This window comes from Pagrus pagrus (genome assembly GCF_965226575.1).
Source record: "Pagrus pagrus genome assembly, chromosome: 13".
In the NCBI taxonomy this organism is placed as follows: Eukaryota; Metazoa; Chordata; class Actinopteri; order Spariformes; family Sparidae; genus Pagrus; species Pagrus pagrus.
The window spans coordinates 11,744,132-11,761,820 of record NC_140197.1 but is presented as its reverse complement, the minus strand read 5'-3'; the positions used below and the strand labels follow the sequence as shown (position 1 = coordinate 11,761,820).

Genomic DNA, 17,689 nt, shown 5'->3' with positions numbered 1-17,689 from the left:
AGGAGTAGGAGATGTTGCGTAATGATCACATCGACACACTGGGGAGCAGCGTTGCGTAACAGCGGCAGCAGCCTCAAAGACCAGCGGGATGGGTGTGTGTGTGTGTGTGTGTGAGAGAGTGAGCGCGTGTTTGGAAGATGGAGAAAGGAAAGCGAGGATGCAAGGGAGGGGCTCTGGGAATCAGGAGGGGGAGCTAGGAGAGGATGGAGGATCAGGTGGTTGGAAGGATGGAGGGGAGAGGTGCTGAAGAGGGAGAGGGAGGGTGAAGGAGAATGGGAGAAGAGAGGAGTGGGGGAGGAGATGGGGCAAACAAGACGGCAAGGGGATGGACTTAGAAAGATGGAGAACGGGGATGCAGTTAAAGACATGTGAGCCGAGGGAGGGAGGGAGATGGGATGCAGCGAGTGGGCGATGAAGATGTGGAGGAGAGTAGAGGAGAGCCAAGGAGGAGACCAGCCATGCATGTTAATGTCACACCACTACATGTTACTGTAGAAAGCACAGCCCAGCGTGTTCACATGAGCGAGCCAACCTCACAGCTGGCTGCCCCCGACTGAGACACCAGCACAAGACAGACAGACAGACAGACAGACAGACAGACAGAGGGCTGGATGATGAAATATAAAGTAATATCTGCTGGGATGAGTCCAGCTGAGGTGGGCGGTGAGCAATCTGGCTGCTCACCGTTTGAGAATTTCAGCTCAGCTTTGAATTATTGATCAAACATCACTTGAGTTTGTTTACTGCGATAAGAGGACACATTTCAATCAGAGGCTGTTTTTTTTGTTTTTGTTTTTTACAGGGACACACAGATCCACTTTCCATAATCTCTGATCTGCAGTATGTTCAACACTGAAGTAGACACTATGGTGTATGGAGCTACCTACATATCTGCATTATTCTTCACATTTCAGAGCTCTGCAACAAACAATGAGGACGACACAATTAGCTTATTTTCCATGCTTATTTTTGCCAATCTGTTTCTTTTTATTACAAACTTAAAAAAGAATCTGATACAATAAGAAACTGCAGTAGTAACTCCCCCATTCCCGAGGGGCAGCACAGAAAACAGGTCATTGCATTTCAGTAGTGAAAGATTCATTACACATCTACAGGGTGTACAGATCAGATACAAAATAGGAAAAATAATAAAATACAGGCAGGAGAGAAAGCACTATATTTATACATCATCTGAACTTTAATTATATCTATTTTACTCTTAAATGTTAAATTTTGACATAGAAAATAAACTTCTTTTATGACAATGAAATATTCCAAAGTGCAAAATAAAACGCACACATCGATATAAGCAAAGGACATCAGAATACAAAATCCTTGTTTTTCCTCTTCGTTAATGTTCAACCCTGATTGTAGAATGGCCTGCGTTTAGAGACGACTGGTGGTTTTGTTTGAAACACTAATCTGTTCTTTAAGTGTAAAACACAAACCGCCATTCACTCTTTAAGATGCTAGGGGGAACCAGCTTTTACAATAATCATTCACACCCTCAAATCTCTAACTTCAAGAGTCCGATTTGTTTGAGGAGGAAATTTTACGGCACACCTCGTTTGCACTGAATAATCTGAAAAATGTGGGGAAATAAACAAAGAGGAGTCACTTGGCCTTTCTGAACATGCATATGACTAAAGATCTCTAGAGCTGCAGGTATTTTGATGATTGGCTTGTGTATTTTTTTTAAAAAGAAAGTCAGCATTCTCCGATTCCAGCTTCTTAAATGTGAATATTTTCTGGTTTCTTTACTCCTTTGTGACTGGTTGTGGTGAAAAAGAGACATTTGAAGACGTCACATTGATCAACATTTTTACCGTGTTCTGACATTTTATAGACCAAACAACTAGTCGGTTCATCAAAACAAAATACATCTACAGATTAATCAGCAATGACAATAATCGTTAGTTGCAGCCCTAAAGATCTCTCCTAGACTTTTTAAACACAAAATAAAATGAGAAGTCCCTCCTCATTTGTTTTCCGCAGGCCATCTCAAACAGGGTTGACTAACAACAGATCAGAATCACATTCACAGCACATTCATTTCCTTCATCCTTCCAAACCTGCAATAACACCGTCTTCCTATTGAGAAGATATATTCGATCTATTTTTTTTTCCAGGGTGCAGAGATAGAGGTAGTAACCCCTTGAATCCTTCAGGGTAATTTAAAATTATGGCATTACATTGCACTGGATAGGGGTGAGTATCTGTGTAAGCAAAGACAGTCTGGGATATGGCTATAGTATCAGGACCAAAGGACCAGGCTGATGGGGAGAAGATAATCCACTGAAAAAAGGTGAGGCGAGAAAAAGTTAAATTTGATTGGAAATATAATAGAAGGAAGGTTAAAAGACAGTGTTCATATAAATTTGAATATATCTGGATTTACTTTTAAGAGAATTTTTAGAAAAAGGAATAGGCTTGTTGGCTGCTTAATATGCAGTGAATTCACATAAAAGGGAGGATGATCATTGCACTCAAAAGTGAATCTGAAAAGTGGAGATTTTTGGTTTTAGATGTACTGCCTATGTCAGACTGCCCTGGGAGCACAGAGAAAGTGATCGGCCATCTTCTCCTACACAAACCCACTGTAAACATTCACATCTTGAACTCCAAATCCAACTTGAAGAATGAATACATTTACCCGTCTTATTAGACAAAATGCTGTACAAGGTACAATACACATTCAATACTTTATTCTGTACATCTTTATTTTTGTCTGGGTTTGCATATATATTCATGTTATTTTCTGAAAAAATAACCTCAGCATGTAAGAAACTAAACAAAGAATCTGAACATAAGAACTTTTTTTATATACATATTCCTGGACTTGTCATGTCTTACTCATACAAATGTAAGTGATCATTTGCAAAAAACCAAAAAATATAGAAATATTGGAAATAAATTACAAAACAAAAAAATTATAAATGCATCTTTCCCTAACAATCATAACATTTACAGAGGCCTCCCCACCCATCCCCTTGAAAAGAAGAAAGAAAGAAAACTTGCATGCATATGACGAGCTGTCACATTGCAAAACCAGCGTGAGCACAAGTCAAGGGTCCTTGTTTCGTCTCATACAAAAACACTTATGGGTACAAGTCTAGAAAACATTCAAATAAACGGACACGACAGACGGCGTCTCCTCACCAGTGCGATGCATCGGAATACGAATTAAGCTCCTCTTTGAATCTCTAAAGCATTTCATGACCAGACATGACAAGAGAGGGCAAAGGAATGGGTTTAGCGCTCATGTCTGTGAGCGACACACAGCATCAGGAGCCCAGTAATAAAGTGCTGGACAGCTCAAATGGACATCTGGGGGTTACCCTTTCCCTGTAGTGACAAACCAACAATAGCATGGACTAGGCTGGTCAACAAACCACAGTTACAAACAGCAGACTTCCACGGATCTGACAAGCCGTCAAATGAAGCAACAAGAGCCACACACCAGTAAAAAACATTCATCGTTGTCCACATCACTGCGACTGGGAAAAGACACGGAGCAACCTGGACTGTATATATATATTGTGTTTTTTTTTTCTTTGTTAAGAGCCACAGGAGCAGAGATCACTGAAGAATTTCAAGAGGAGCGAGAGAATAGTGTGAGCGTTTGGCTTCAGCACCATTTAAGCTCACCAGAAACGTGCTCTGGGTTTTAAAGTGTCGTCCTCTAAGCCAATACAGGCTGGACGCCACCGAGGCAGCAGAACCCTCTAGCTGCTTCGCTCTCCCTCTCCTTTCCTTCCGTCTTCCCTCCGCTCCCATCGCCCTCTCTCCTTTCCATGCAGAGGAAAACCTCTCCTTCATAGTCAAAGTCATGCTAAGCCATTTATCACAATCCCTACTGCTTAACTGCTGCATCCCCTCCCCCTCAACTCCTTCTCCGCCTGTTCACCTTCACACACACACGCTGCTGACTGGAATTGTGTATACGTGCACATATTTCTGCCTATGTATGCATCGTCTGTCCATTTGAATACATGTATGAAACCATAGCTCACATCCCCATGTGTATGTTTGAGGACAGCACAGCACAGGGTTATCGTCTTAAAATGCAAAGATCTATTCGTTTTTTTCACATTCACCAAGGTTTCCCCGACCTTCCCAGCCGCAGTTTCCCCCTGACAGGTACAATACATTCTACTACATCACTCCCTTAACACCCCAACGCTCCCTTTCTGCTCCCTCCACTGCTCTCATTTCATTTAAACCCACGTCGTGTACACATTCCAGCTGACGATAAACTGCTTCCAATATACACTGGGTGATAAAAACAAGAGTCAAATTGTGCCTGTGCACGAGTGCGTTTCAAGGGTAACGGGCCCACCGTACAAACAATGAGTCTCTCGATCACGCTGAGACACAACAAAACAGAACAGGACTACACACACACAGAGACAGCAGAGCCCCCCTCTCTCTGTATTTGTGGCAAGTAGGGCAGAGCAGATTGCAGAGCAAAGTGCTGAGCTTTCCACAGCCGTCGTTCCCTGCAGGACTTGGCGAGGTCCTTTTTCACAGCATGACAGTGCAGTGCAAAATGGAGCTATACTGGAGCAGAGTCCATTAAACTAAAGTCGAGAAATAAAAATAATAATAATAATAATAATAATAATAATAAAGTCCCTCACATTAACATTCAATGCAAAATAATAAACATAGAGAGATTGGCAACGACTCAAGGTAGAAAGGAACTCACCTCCACCCCCGCCCACTCCTGTCATCAAAGCCAACACACAGAACATGATGAGTAACAACGATGGACAAAAGGGCAGGGTGGGGTTTGGGGGTTATGGAGGAACAAAACAAATCACATGGACTATTCAGTGTATGTGGTATTTTAAATCTTTGTAGTAAAACTAAATCTTAACTTGTATTAGTATTAGAACAATTTGTTAGAAAAACTGAAAATATCTGGAGCATCACTGTCCCACCTCCTCCTTTGACAATTCTTATCATTACAAATGAAGGCTTAGTTGGCCAGCACAACAGGCTGGAAGGACTGGCTAGGATATTGCAGGTTGTAGCTTCCTAAACCCTCAACGAACGGCGGCTTCTCCATGTAGGGGATTCCTCCATTGCTGCCGATGATGCCCACGCTCTGGGCGGGAGGAGGGCTGGAGAAGGGGTCAAACGACGGATGGGTGTTAACAGTGTGGGGGGGCTGGAATGGGCTGGCGTGAGGCTGCATGGGCTGGGTGTCAGCATCGAAGTAAAGGGGGCCTGGGGATCCTGGGTAGACAAACTCTTTGGCGTTGGGTGAGAGCTGGCTGGCGATGGGACCTCCGAGGGAGTGCAAGGAGAGGGAGAGGGGCTTGTGCTTGAGTAGCTCTGGTGCCGAGATGGTGGTGGGAGAGCGGGAGAGCATTCTCTGGGCAGGAGGTATGACGACCGCAGAGTTAGCTGCCGATCCAGCCCCACTGCACTTCTTCATCTTGGTCGAGCCGAATTTCGTGGCGGCGAAGCTGGCGGTGGTGAACGTGATGGGCTGAGGGCGGGCAGTGGGAAGAGCGGAGGGTGGCTGCTGAGTGGAGAGGTAGGGCAACCCGCCGCTGGGAGGAGAAGGGGTAGAAGTGTTGGAAGAGTGGGCAGCAGGGTCGGTGGGGGTGCTGGAGCTGGGGTAGCTGAAGAGCCCGGGACAGGGCTGGGCAGACATGGGTGTGGGAGAGCTGGAGAGCGACGGCATGAGGGCAGGAGACGCCTGGCTTCCAATTGGCACAAACACCTGAGCATCTGGGTTGAAGCCCAGACTCTTGGCCTCCTCTGCCTCTGGATCTCCTTTACCCTCTCTGATCACCCCCTCAGCCCTCTCGCTGTCACAGCCAAGGCCTGGAGGGTCTTCCAGGTAGAGAACCTTCACTGCCCCCTTCTCTCCGATCTGGTAGGATACCTCGTAAGGGTCAATCCACACACTGAGCTCTGCAGGAACATTTGCACGCACTTCCTCTGTGTCCAGTCCGCTTCTCTTGGCGGCCAACTCCACCACGGGGTCCCTCGGTGCTCCCAGGTGGATGCAGCGAAAGGCGGAACCCCTGAGAGGGGCTTCAGGGTACCAGTGACCCTCAAAACGAGACACCAGTATCCTCTCCAGCTCCTCCCCAAACAGATCAGCTCTACGCCGAGGCAGCTTGTTGTACAGGTAGGACACGATGAAGTTGAGGGCGACCTTAACTTCAAGATGCATGGCTGCACCAGGTTAGCGCCGTCGTGAGAGCAAAGTGATCAAGATGATGCTGAAAGTGAGCCGACGCAACTGTAACAAGGAGTTCTTCCTCTGGCTTATTGTAAAGTGTATGAACCTTTTAGTGTCACCATGGTAAAGGCACCCTGACGCCGGGGGCAGCAGGTCGCAGGCCGTTTTTCTGTCGTCACGAATATGTGACAGTGGTTTCAGGTCCCAACTGTGAAGAAGAACACAGAAGAAAAATGTCATTCTACCTGGAAGGAGGAAGATGTGAGGAGAGATCAAGGAAGATGGATTAAAAGCAAAGGAGGGGAGACACATTTATCCAGCTGTAGACAGTTAATCACACTTATATTCTACGACATAGAAAGCCTCAGTTGTACGGGGGCTGCAGAATACCACAGAAATAAACACAATCATTCAGTTACTACTTAAACTCATTTTTTACATTTACGTTTGTTTGTCTGAACACCAACGGAACGTAGATGTAAGGCAGTTTCCTATTTTGGTTAATAGATGGCGCTGTTATGCTAGTTATGCCCTCAGGTGATACGCACTTGTTGCTTTTTTGTCCTTTACCGGACACCGTGTTCTCAGTTAGTTGCCCGGTGTGGCCGCCATTTTGGCTCAGTCTGTGTTTATGGTTTTTAAGGTAAGACGCACTATCGATAGATCCCGTATCATAGTCAAATATCTGGACCATAAACCATTCATATGCTGTTTTATTGAAAGAATGTGTTCATGGAGATTTTGTTGTTTAACATCTGCCGAAGTGTTGATTGATGATGACCTGGTTTTATACAAATATGTCGGCCGTTATTGTGGCTAGCTGTTTGGTTGTATGTGTGTTAGCTCCGCAGTTACTGTCTGCTATATGTATATATCTTGAGTCTCAGTCTGTGTTTATGGTTTTTAAGGTGGAGTTCAATAAACAGCGCGGTCTCAGCCACGTATAGACCACCCGTGTGTCCGACTCGTCCCTCTCAGTGCATCCAACCAATTCAATCAACACAACGCAGAGTCCCCAGGTGTAGAGAGGCGCAGTATCACACAGGCTGGGTTACATCTTTGGTGCCGTGACCCGGATCGTGGCGCTTCGAGACCGAAGAGGAAGTGAAAGCTGTCGGCTGGCAGACTTGGCGGCAACCTCCACTACGCCGCTGTATTGAACTATTATTATCCAAGTGTGTGTGTGTGACGAACTGAGCTATTAGTGTGAAGGTGCATTGCCAGGATTTTCATCCTCTCCAACATATCCTTTGAAAGTTGAAGTGCATCTTATTGCGTTGTCTTATTCATTTGAGGTCTTTTTATGATAAGCTAAAAAAAAAAAAAAAAAATCAAAGCTACTTGAATGGTAAATGAGTATATTTTGTGTGGAACATTCCCATAAGGATAATCTGTGATTAATATTAAGCAAGTGTTGCTGGTTTATCTCATTCATATTCTCTGTGCTGAACATAGAGTCGTGTAATGACGTTTTGAGTTAACTTTAAGTTTAATGTGAGATTTGGGGGTATCAAGTGATAATTGTGCCACACATTTTATTTTGGTTATTACATTCAAACATAGTTATACTCACTCACCGCTAAGCATATAACAAGTAATTCACACACACATATACATTTAATTTTACTGCCTGAATCTGAGATAGAGAACATTAAAGGTGATGACTGACTACGCAGACTCTCCACTGAAGCAGGGTCCCTCTGCAGCAACATCAGGCTCCCCACCTACCCCTGGGCCTGTAACAAGCCATAGCTATGACTCTCCAAGGAGGATGCATACTCACCTCTACAGTGAAGGAGCTGGCACCAGCAACCAACAGTCATCTATGAGGTCAAAGCTAACCACCCAGTTCTCCGGGTCCCCTAGTCAGCAGCTGCAGTACCACACTCCAGTCCGGCAGCCCACAGACTCAGGACTGCGCGCACAGCTCAGCCCGGCAGCCCCAGTGCTGACACCCTATACCGATGTCCGCGCAGCTCCAGTTCAAATCTCCACATTGTCAGCCCTTGGAACCCCAAGTGCAACTCCTCCAGTGTTTCAGCCGGCTGTAAAGACCACCATCGCCTCTGCCATCCTGCCCCAGACCAGCGTGCACAGGCCCACGGCCCCCCTGCCTACTCAAAGTCCCCCACATCGCAACTTCCCAGAGACACAAGTCATACAGCAGCCCCCCATGAACCAGCCAGGTATCTCCCCTTACCCAACACAGGGTTATCAGCCTAGCCCCCAGGTCCCCACCAGCTATGCTGATCACTCACCTACACCCCAAGCCCAGATGTCAAGTTTTCCAACAGTACACACAGTGAACATCATGAGGAACCCCTCTACAGCTGAGCAGACCCCCCAAGGCACAGAGTATGGACAAATCCCCCAGTTGCACATGTCACAAGCCGCTGCCCACCATTCTCAGGTTCCCCTGCACTCATCTGCCACCAGTGCATGGGGCCCTACTGCAGCTGCACCCACCTCCCTGAATGTTAACCATGCAGCTTTCGACTACACACCTTCTTCCCACACCCAAGCCCCAGTATACCTACAGCCTCCTGCTTCAGTCCCTCAAGTCAGCATGTATCCTGATACAGTCCCCCAACCCGCCCTCCAGCCTTCACCCTCCATCCAGCACGTGCATGCACCACTTAATGCCCCTGTCAGAGCCACAGCCACCCCAAGCCTCCCACCGGCAGCCTATGGCGGTTTCCTGCAGACTCATCAGGTGAAGAATGTCCAAGTCTTCACTGGTAATGCTGATAGCAAGATGCTTGTAGAGGACTGGATTCGTGACATGCAATATCTTCTGGAGGCAATAGAGCTCCCTCTTCACCTTCGCTTCTCCACGGTGGTGCGTCACCTGAGTGGTGAGGCCAGAAAGCTGATCCTGAATCTGCCTCACCACGACCAAACCCCTGAAAAGGCATTTGTGGAACTGAGGGCGGAGTATGGTGACACACAGGGCTCCTTAGACCCGCTAGCCGACTTCTATGAGCGTGGCCAGAGGCCAGGGGAGTCTGCCTGCTCTTATGCTATAACACTGGAGGCAACATTGCGAGCTGTAGAAGAAACCCAAAGAGGTGGCAGGCCTTTCCCTGATCGTGACTGTAAACTTACCCGGCAGTTCTTAAGAGGACTAAATGATGAAGAGGTGTACATGAGGATTGCTCCAATGAAACCCCGGCTTTTGAGCTTCCGGGAGCTACAAGATGAGCTCAGAAATCTGGCAAAGGAAACAAAAAAATTCCAGTCACTAAACAAATCCAAGAAGACCTATGCTCAGGTCCAGGTTGCATCAGAGTGTAATGTAAATTTGAAGACAGAGAAAGCTAAACATACAGCAGAGTGGTCAGAGCTAACGGAGCTGGTCAAGAAATTAGCCCTTTGCCAAGAAGAGCAGATGGCTAAACTGAGTCACCTTGAATCAAGGATTGCTGCTCCCTTTTCTGCCCCTGTCCCCCCACCAAGAGTCCGGCCACCTACCGGACCTACAACTCAGACTTCAACTGTCACATGCTACCGGTGTGGGAAACAAGGACATATAGCCCGGGTTTGCAGAGCAGTGTTCCCAGATCCCAATCAGACGTGGGCTCACCAACCTCAGCCTATGACCCCTGCAGACGGGACCACACCCTATCCGGCTCAGCCTTTAAACGGCTAGAGCCCATGGTCGCCGGGGCAACTATGGGCAAGCATCAAGACCCCCCACTGCAGGTGAACAAGACTGGTGATGGAGGAGAGGGTGCCCCCTTAGTGGGCCCCAGGAATGAGGGGGAGGTGGAGGTCAATGGAATGAAGTGCAGGGCGCTCATTGATTCTGGCTCTCAGATAACCAGTATTACGCACAAATACTGGCGCAACCACCCTATCCTCCAGAAACGAAAGCTCCAGCCCTCTAAAATTCCCATTGAAGGTGCAGCCGGTCAGAGTGTAACCTACCATGGGGTCCTGCGCATTAACCTGAATGTGTTGGGGAAAGAGTTTAGGAATGTGCCAGCTTTTGTTGTAACTGACTCAGAGTATCGCTCCTCTGTCCCTCTGTTGGTGGGCACTAATGTCCTCCGTGCCTCCAGAAGCCACCTACAAGCAACCTATGGCCAGCAGTTTCTCCACCAGGTCAAGGAGAGCCATCCAGAGTGGTACACTTCTCTACTGGAGATTGAGAGCACTGAACCTTGTGATGTGGATGACGTAGTGGGCCCTGCTGTATACGCTGGACGTAAAGTACACATCCCTGGAGGAAAAGAGATGGATTTAATGTGCAAGATAAAAGCTGGCCCACACAGAAAGACTTACACTGCAATGATTGAATGCCACTCCTCGCTGCAGCTCCCCCAAGACCTCTTAGTTGCCAAAGTCCTTGCTGATGTAAAGAAAGGATATGCCCCTGTTAGAGTGATGAACCTGTCCCAGCATGCTATTACCATCAAGCCTCGCACACATCTGGCCAACGTTTCCCTCGTGGACGGTGTTGTGGACTTTTCAGACAAAAAGCAGGGCAAATGTTGCACTGGTCTGGACAAAGATACATGCCTGAGTCTGGACCAGGTTGTGGCAAGTTGTGGAGTGGACTTGAGTGAAGCAGCAGTCGAGAATGAGCGCCAGCGCTCCCTCCTTAAAGATCTTGTGGACAGGAATGTGGGTGTGTTCTCCCAGCATCCCATGGACTATGGCCACACAAAGACAGTGCAGCACGAAATCCCTCTGGTTGATTCTAAGCCCTTTAGGCTCCCTTATCGCAAGATCCCCCCATCACAGTGGCAAGATGTGAGAAAGTTGTTGGTCGAGATGGAGGCTGCAGGAGTCATCAGGCCTAGTAAGAGTCCATATGCTTCACCTGTAGTGATCGTGACCAAGAAGGACGGCTCACTAAGGTTATGTATTGACTACCGAAAGCTAAACTCCTACAGCACGAGAGACGCCTTCCCCCTGCCCAGAATAGAGGAGGCCCTGGAAGCCCTGGGGCAGGCAAAGTTCTTCTCTACACTTGACCTCACGTCAGGTTATTGGCAGGTGGAGGTGTCGGAGCAGGACAAACACAAGACAGCATTCAGCACCCCAATGGGGCTGTTTGAGGCCAACCGAATGCCCTTTGGACTGCAGAACGCCCCCTCCACCTTTCAAAGACTCATGACCTGCTGCTTTGGAGATCTGAACTTCACTCACCTTTTGATTTATCTTGATGACCTCATCATATTCTCTAAAACCTTTGATGAGCATCTGGAGAGACTGCAGCTGGTGTTCGATCGGCTTCAGGAGCACGGATTGAAGTTGAAACCCTCCAAATGCCAGCTGATGAGACAGGAAGTGCAGTATCTGGGTCACTTGGTGTCTGCCGAGGGAGTCCGGACAGACCCAGAGAAGATCAGCAGGGTTAAGGACTGGGTGAGGCCCACAAACCGCAAGGAAGTGCTGCAATTCCTGGGGTTCGCTGGATATTACAGGCGGTATGTGAGTGGATACTCCGCCCTGGCTGCTCCCTTATACCGCCTCACTTCTGGTGACCCCAGAAAGAAAAGGAGGGGCGGGAAGAAAAACCTGCCGCCTGACCCACCCTTTCTGTGGACAGATGATTGCGAGGAGGCTTTCCAGACCCTGAAAGAAAGGCTGACGACCGCTCCAGTGCTGGGCTATCCTGATTACAGCTTGCCTTTTGTCCTTCAGACAGACGCCTCAGGGGAGGGGCTCGGCGCTGTCTTGGTTCAGGTCCAGGCTGGCACAGAGAGGGTTATAGCCTTCGCCAGTAGAGGTTTGAGTCCAGCTGAGACAAGGTATCCTGCACACAAACTCGAGTTCCTCGCTTTAAAATGGGCGGTGACAGACAAATTCTATGACCACCTCTATGGGCGTAGGTTCTCGGTCCTGACAGACAATAACCCTCTCAAGTATGTCATGTCCTCTGCGAAGCTGGATGCTACAGGACAGCGGTGGGTGTCTCGGCTAGCTGCCTTTGACTTTGACGTCCAGTATAGGAGGGGCCAGAGCAACGCCAACGCTGATGCCCTCTCCCGTATGTCCAACCAGGAGGTCACCGAGATCCTACACACATGCCCCCAGCAGGTGAGGTCCAACGGGCCCAGGCATGGCATGGGACTGCACTCACAGGACCCTGTCAGCCCCACAAGCCAGAGCACATCTGCCTCAGAGACACCCCTTTCTCAACCCCCTGGACATAATGAGCCCTTCAGAGACGTAGGGATGGAGTCACTGCCTGCCATGACAAAACAGGAGATCCGTGCAGGGCAGAAAGAAGATCCTGTTATCGGCCCTGTCCTGCATTATAAGAGTCTGAACCGGAAACCAAGCCGCAGCGAGAGGATCGGTGGTGGTGGGCAGGTGTGCCTTCTCTTAAAGGAGTGGCGGAGGTTAGTAATAAGAGATGGTATCATGTACCGCCGCATCCAAGACCGCCAAAGGGGAGTAGTGGAGCAGCTAGTACTGCCAGAAAAGCTGCGTGAATCAGTCAAGACGGCTCTTCACGATGACTCGGGGCACTTAGGTTTTGAAAGGACCGCGCAGATGATAAGAGAGCGATTTCACTGGCCACGGATGTTCCAGGAGATAAAGGCTTGGTGTGAGCAGTGTGAGAGGTGCTGCCTCAGAAAGACCCCAACTGCAGGTGTCAGGGCTCCCCTGGTCAGCATTCACAGCAGTGCTCCCATGGAGCTCGTATGTGTAGACTTTCTGACTCTGGAGAAGTCGAAGGGCGGAATAGAAAATGTCCTCATCGTCACTGACCACTTCTCACGCTATGCGCAGGCCTACCCCACTAAAGACCAAAAGGCCAACACTGTGGCCAGGGTGCTGTGGAGAAACTTCTTCTGTCGGTTTGGGTTCCCTGCGAAATTGCATGCAGACCAGGGGCGCAATTTTGAAAGTGCTGTTGTGAAGGAGCTGTGTAAGTGTACAGGCATCACAAAGACCCACACGACCCCCTATCACCCCCAGGGCAACGGAACCACTGAAAGGTTTAACCGCACCCTCATGAACATGCTTGGTACACTGGAGCCTCATTTGAAGCCCCGGTGGCATGAGTACGTGGATGCAATGACACACGCCTACAATTGCACACGCCACGATTCTACGGGATATTCGCCATACTTCCTGATGTTTGGCAGGCATCCCAGGCTCCCTGTCGACCTGATCTTCGGGCTCCAGACCACTAATGATCCATGTGAATATAGTGAGTATGTCCAGACTCTGCATGACTGTCTGTCACAGGCCTATACCCAGGCTAATCGGGCCTCTCACCAAGCTAAGGGACAACAAAAAAAATACTATGATCAGAGAGCAAAGAGTCAAGCCTTCCACCCAGGTGACAGAGTTCTTGTTAAAGTGTGTCATGTGGAGGGGCGGCAGAAACTGGGAGACAAGTGGGAGCCCCGGCCATACATTGTGGTGAAGAAGCAGCCCAGCATACCTGTGTATGTGGTGCGACCAGAAACTGGTGGCATAGAGAGGGTGGTCCACCGCAATCTCCTTACACAGTGTATGTTTCTTCCAGTGGAGCAGGCTGGTGAGGTGACAAGAGGGGAGGATGAGCCAGACACAGAGGAGGACATGGGGATGGAGGATACAGAGGACATGGGGGAACAAGCCTGTGAAGTGATAATACAGGAAGATGAGTCAGACACAGTGGAGGATTTGGAGGTGGACAACATGGAGGAAAATGTGGAGAAGTGTTTGCCTGAGACACAAGATGAACAGTTTGAACACACAGGAATGGAGGAAGTGAATGTGGAGGCAGGACAAGTGAGTGAAGTAGGGGAGGAACATGTAACAGCCAGAGGCACCAACCTGCGTCCCAGTCCCACTGTTCCAAGGAGGAACTTGCCGAGAAATCGACGTCCCCCCAAGAAACTGTCCTATGAGTCACGAGCCATGGAATCAGAGGAGGATCGGCAGAAGGTGGAAAGAGGATGGAAGTTGTGGCAGAGGGCCAAAGCGAGAAGAGCAGCATGACACATGTAGCTTAACACGGAAGAGCATCCACCTTACTAGGGGGTACATGCACATGTTTTCATCATACATCACTACACACCACACTGTTATTCATTCTTCATGGGTTTTTTTTATTTTTTTTTTTGACTGTTCTCTTTGGTTGTGTTAAGTGGGTGGTCCTTGTTTTATTTCATTTGGTTTGATGACTGGGACGTCATCAATTAAAGAAGGGGTGGATGTAAGGCAGTTTCCTATTTTGGTTAATAGATGGCGCTGTTATGCTAGTTATGCCCTCAGGTGATACGCACTTGTTGCTTTTTTGTCCTTTACCGGACACCGTGTTCTCAGTTAGTTGCCCGGTGTGGCCGCCATTTTGGCTCAGTCTGTGTTTATGGTTTTTAAGGTAAGACGCACTATCGATAGATCCCGTATCATAGTCAAATATCTGGACCATAAACCATTCATATGCTGTTTTATTGAAAGAATGTGTTCATGGAGATTTTGTTGTTTAACATCTGCCGAAGTGTTGATTGATGATGACCTGGTTTTATACAAATATGTCGGCCGTTATTGTGGCTAGCTGTTTGGTTGTATGTGTGTTAGCTCCGCAGTTACTGTCTGCTATATGTATATATCTTGAGTCTCAGTCTGTGTTTATGGTTTTTAAGGTGGAGTTCAATAAACAGCGCGGTCTCAGCCACGTATAGACCACCCGTGTGTCCGACTCGTCCCTCTCAGTGCATCCAACCAATTCAATCAACACAACGCAGAGTCCCCAGGTGTAGAGAGGCGCAGTATCACACAGGCTGGGTTACATAAACATTCTGAAAATTGCATATGATTGCTATCTGCACTTCTGTGAATAATGAAAATACAAAAACAAACACAAATTGCATCACAGTTGAGGTATGCTGCTAATTAATGCACTTTTGGCCATGATAAACTAACTCACAACATCCTGGTGGAACAGTTAATGTAAACGTATCAGCTAAGTGAACGCTTCTGTATTTGGAGGCACACTCGGGCCTCCATACAGGTTGTGTACACATCGGCAGGTTTGAGGCCAGTGTCAGAGTCGCTGCTTGATAAGAGCCTGAGGAAACAGTGCGAGGAGTCCACTATAATGCATTTAAGGAATCAATTGGATTTCTTTTATACTGTACAGAAAAATGAAGTACATTTGTTGTTTCACTAAATCTACATATTGAATATTGTTCATTATGTGGTGAACAAATGTATTTACAAAACCACTGTTCTCATTTAGCAACACACAGCAATCATGCACGTTTTAGGTTTGGGTTATATCAACTGCAGGCTGTACTGATGGATGTGGCAGATGCTGTGTTGTGGGCTGCATAAATCCTTTATAATCTGAATCCGATCCCACGGAGTGCCTCCTGCTTAGCGCTTTAACGCAGTCACACAGTCCATTCATCACCAAGCAGAGTCAAACGGAGTGAAAGATTACATGCAAAGGAAAAAAACCAAAACAAAAAAAACCAAAACACAACAAGTCACACAAAGAAGGAAGTGTAAAATGGCAGGACAGTTAGTCGACTTCACAGAACACCATTTCCCACCATGCAGTGCACGCGATCACCCCCTCCCCTCTTCTAATACGCACACACAAACAATTCACTCACATTCACTTCCCTGCCAGATGGGGATTCGGCAGCTAAGATTAGAAAGACGCCTCCGATTAAAGACAATTCTAATGTTATTACAGATAAAGCTGCACAGGCGGGATGAAGGGCTGCCGGAGTGACGGCTCAAGACGAGATTTACATTCCCCCTATCGCATGAAAAAGGTGACATTGAACAATGAGATGGGGGTTGGTTAGAATGGGCTATAAATAGGGACACATTTTGCATCGTCTGTGGTACAAATTCCTCATTGAAAACAAGTTACGGTGGTTGTGGAAAAGCACAGGAGAGTCCACTGGTCCATCAGCTGCAACAGCCATCATCTCTAAACACCTTGAGTGCACACACACAGCTAAGCTACCTACAGCATCTACTGCATTTCGTACCTCTCATTATAAAAACACAACAGTGAGATGCACGAGATCCAATGTCATCCAATGACATTAGAGGAATGGCTCAGTGACTATGTGCAGATGTGTTGCTTCACGAGAGCAAGAAATGGTCTAAATCAGAAAAAAAACATCTTGCAGTGTCTACAAAAACATCAAAATCTTTCCTGTCCAGAAAACCCCCCGCTCCGTTTGTATGCGTGTTCTTCACCTGCAGGTTTGTTACGCAGCCCGAAGGTGCTGTTTTCATTTCCACAGGCCTGTTGTTGCAAGTCAGGCCAACGGCAGGATCTATAGTTCTATTTTTGTTTACATGGACTCATTATCAGCGCTGCAAATATGTGGCACTGTGTGCTGCAAAGCATCCACTACATGTCAGAATTCATCTGATAGGCAGCAGATCTACACTGCTCTTACAGGAAGCACAAGCTACAATAGATATGGAAGCAAAATTCCCTTGAGAAATATTATAATTGAGGGTTGACAGCAACATATAGAGAGGCCTGCTTAAACAAGGAGGTCACCACACATATATTACCTCAACACAAAAGGACATGAATATTATTGCGATTTTCCCCATTTGTCTTGTTGAATTCAGTGTTCTCCTGATTTAAAGGGCTTTAAACAGATAAATATCTATAGATGTGTGTGTGAAAATCTCACCAGATGCCAAACAATGGAGGTAAATATGTGAGCTTGCTGTGTGATGACAAGCTCAGATAATAAGGGAGCAGGGTCTACCTGGGGATTACTGCCATATGTCAGTCAAAAGGCACTGGAGCAGAAAGGACAGTGGTTTAGTTGACATGCGAGTGAAGAATCCCTCCATGCCAAATTGTCGCTGTAAATTAGATTGTAAAAGCTAATTAGGTGGCGAATAGCCCATCGACCGAGTCTGTGCACTGAGCACAAACATCCCCTGAAAAAACAACAAATAAACACGAAAATGAACGTGACAGCCGAGCAGACCTGAAGAGGGTGACTTGAGCTAACGAATACCGTGCCGAGACAAAAACAAAAGCCGAGTCTCTTTATTTAATGGCTGGACCAGAAGCTACAGTCATTCATTACAGCCAGCGCGTTGTGATGGACGGAGAGAGCTTCTGGAAAGACAAACACCAACACACAGCAACATGCTCTACGGGGACATTTTAATTCAATCAACCCGTTTCATTCACCGGTTGGCATTTAATTACTCACCTATCGTTACTGATGCGCTAGCTTGGTGTGTACTCCTGCGTTTCTGTTTTATTTCCCTGGTGTTGTCTCGTATTTCAAGGCGGATCTGTCGAGTCGCCGGTGCAGATGCTGACCAGAAGATAATATTCACCTCAGTAGTGTTGATTTTTTTTATTTTTATTATTTAATCTGCTGCCCCGATTCGCAGATGGTCCAAGGCTCTCCCAGTTTGTCTTCAGCTGACACTTTGCATGGAGGGTCCAGAGAAACTTTACTGTTTGACAACCCGGCGTATTTATACAGTGTGACTCGCCCACACGCCCGTGACGGCAGGGACTACTTTCTT

General features: G+C 47.4%; 1 protein-coding gene across 1 annotated transcript; it reads right to left on the bottom strand.

Annotated features, from left to right (window-relative positions):
• Positions 1-950: 950 nt before the first annotated feature.
• On the bottom strand, positions 951-17,620 carry tob2 (transducer of ERBB2, 2). The gene is made up of 2 exons (XM_084370511.1): positions 17,365-17,620; positions 951-6,410 (listed from the first exon to the last, which is right to left on the bottom strand). Exon 2 carries the CDS (start codon positions 6,191-6,193, stop codon positions 4,982-4,984), a length of 1,212 nt encoding a protein of 403 aa, XP_084226637.1. The 5' UTR covers positions 6,194-6,410; positions 17,365-17,620; the 3' UTR covers positions 951-4,981.
• Between the last annotated feature and the right edge of the window lie 69 nt (positions 17,621-17,689).

Coding starts and splice junctions, on each gene's coding strand:
- tob2 (XM_084370511.1), bottom strand. CDS start 6,193: ATGCATCTTGAAGTTAAGGTCGCCCTCAACTTCATCGTGTCCTACCTG.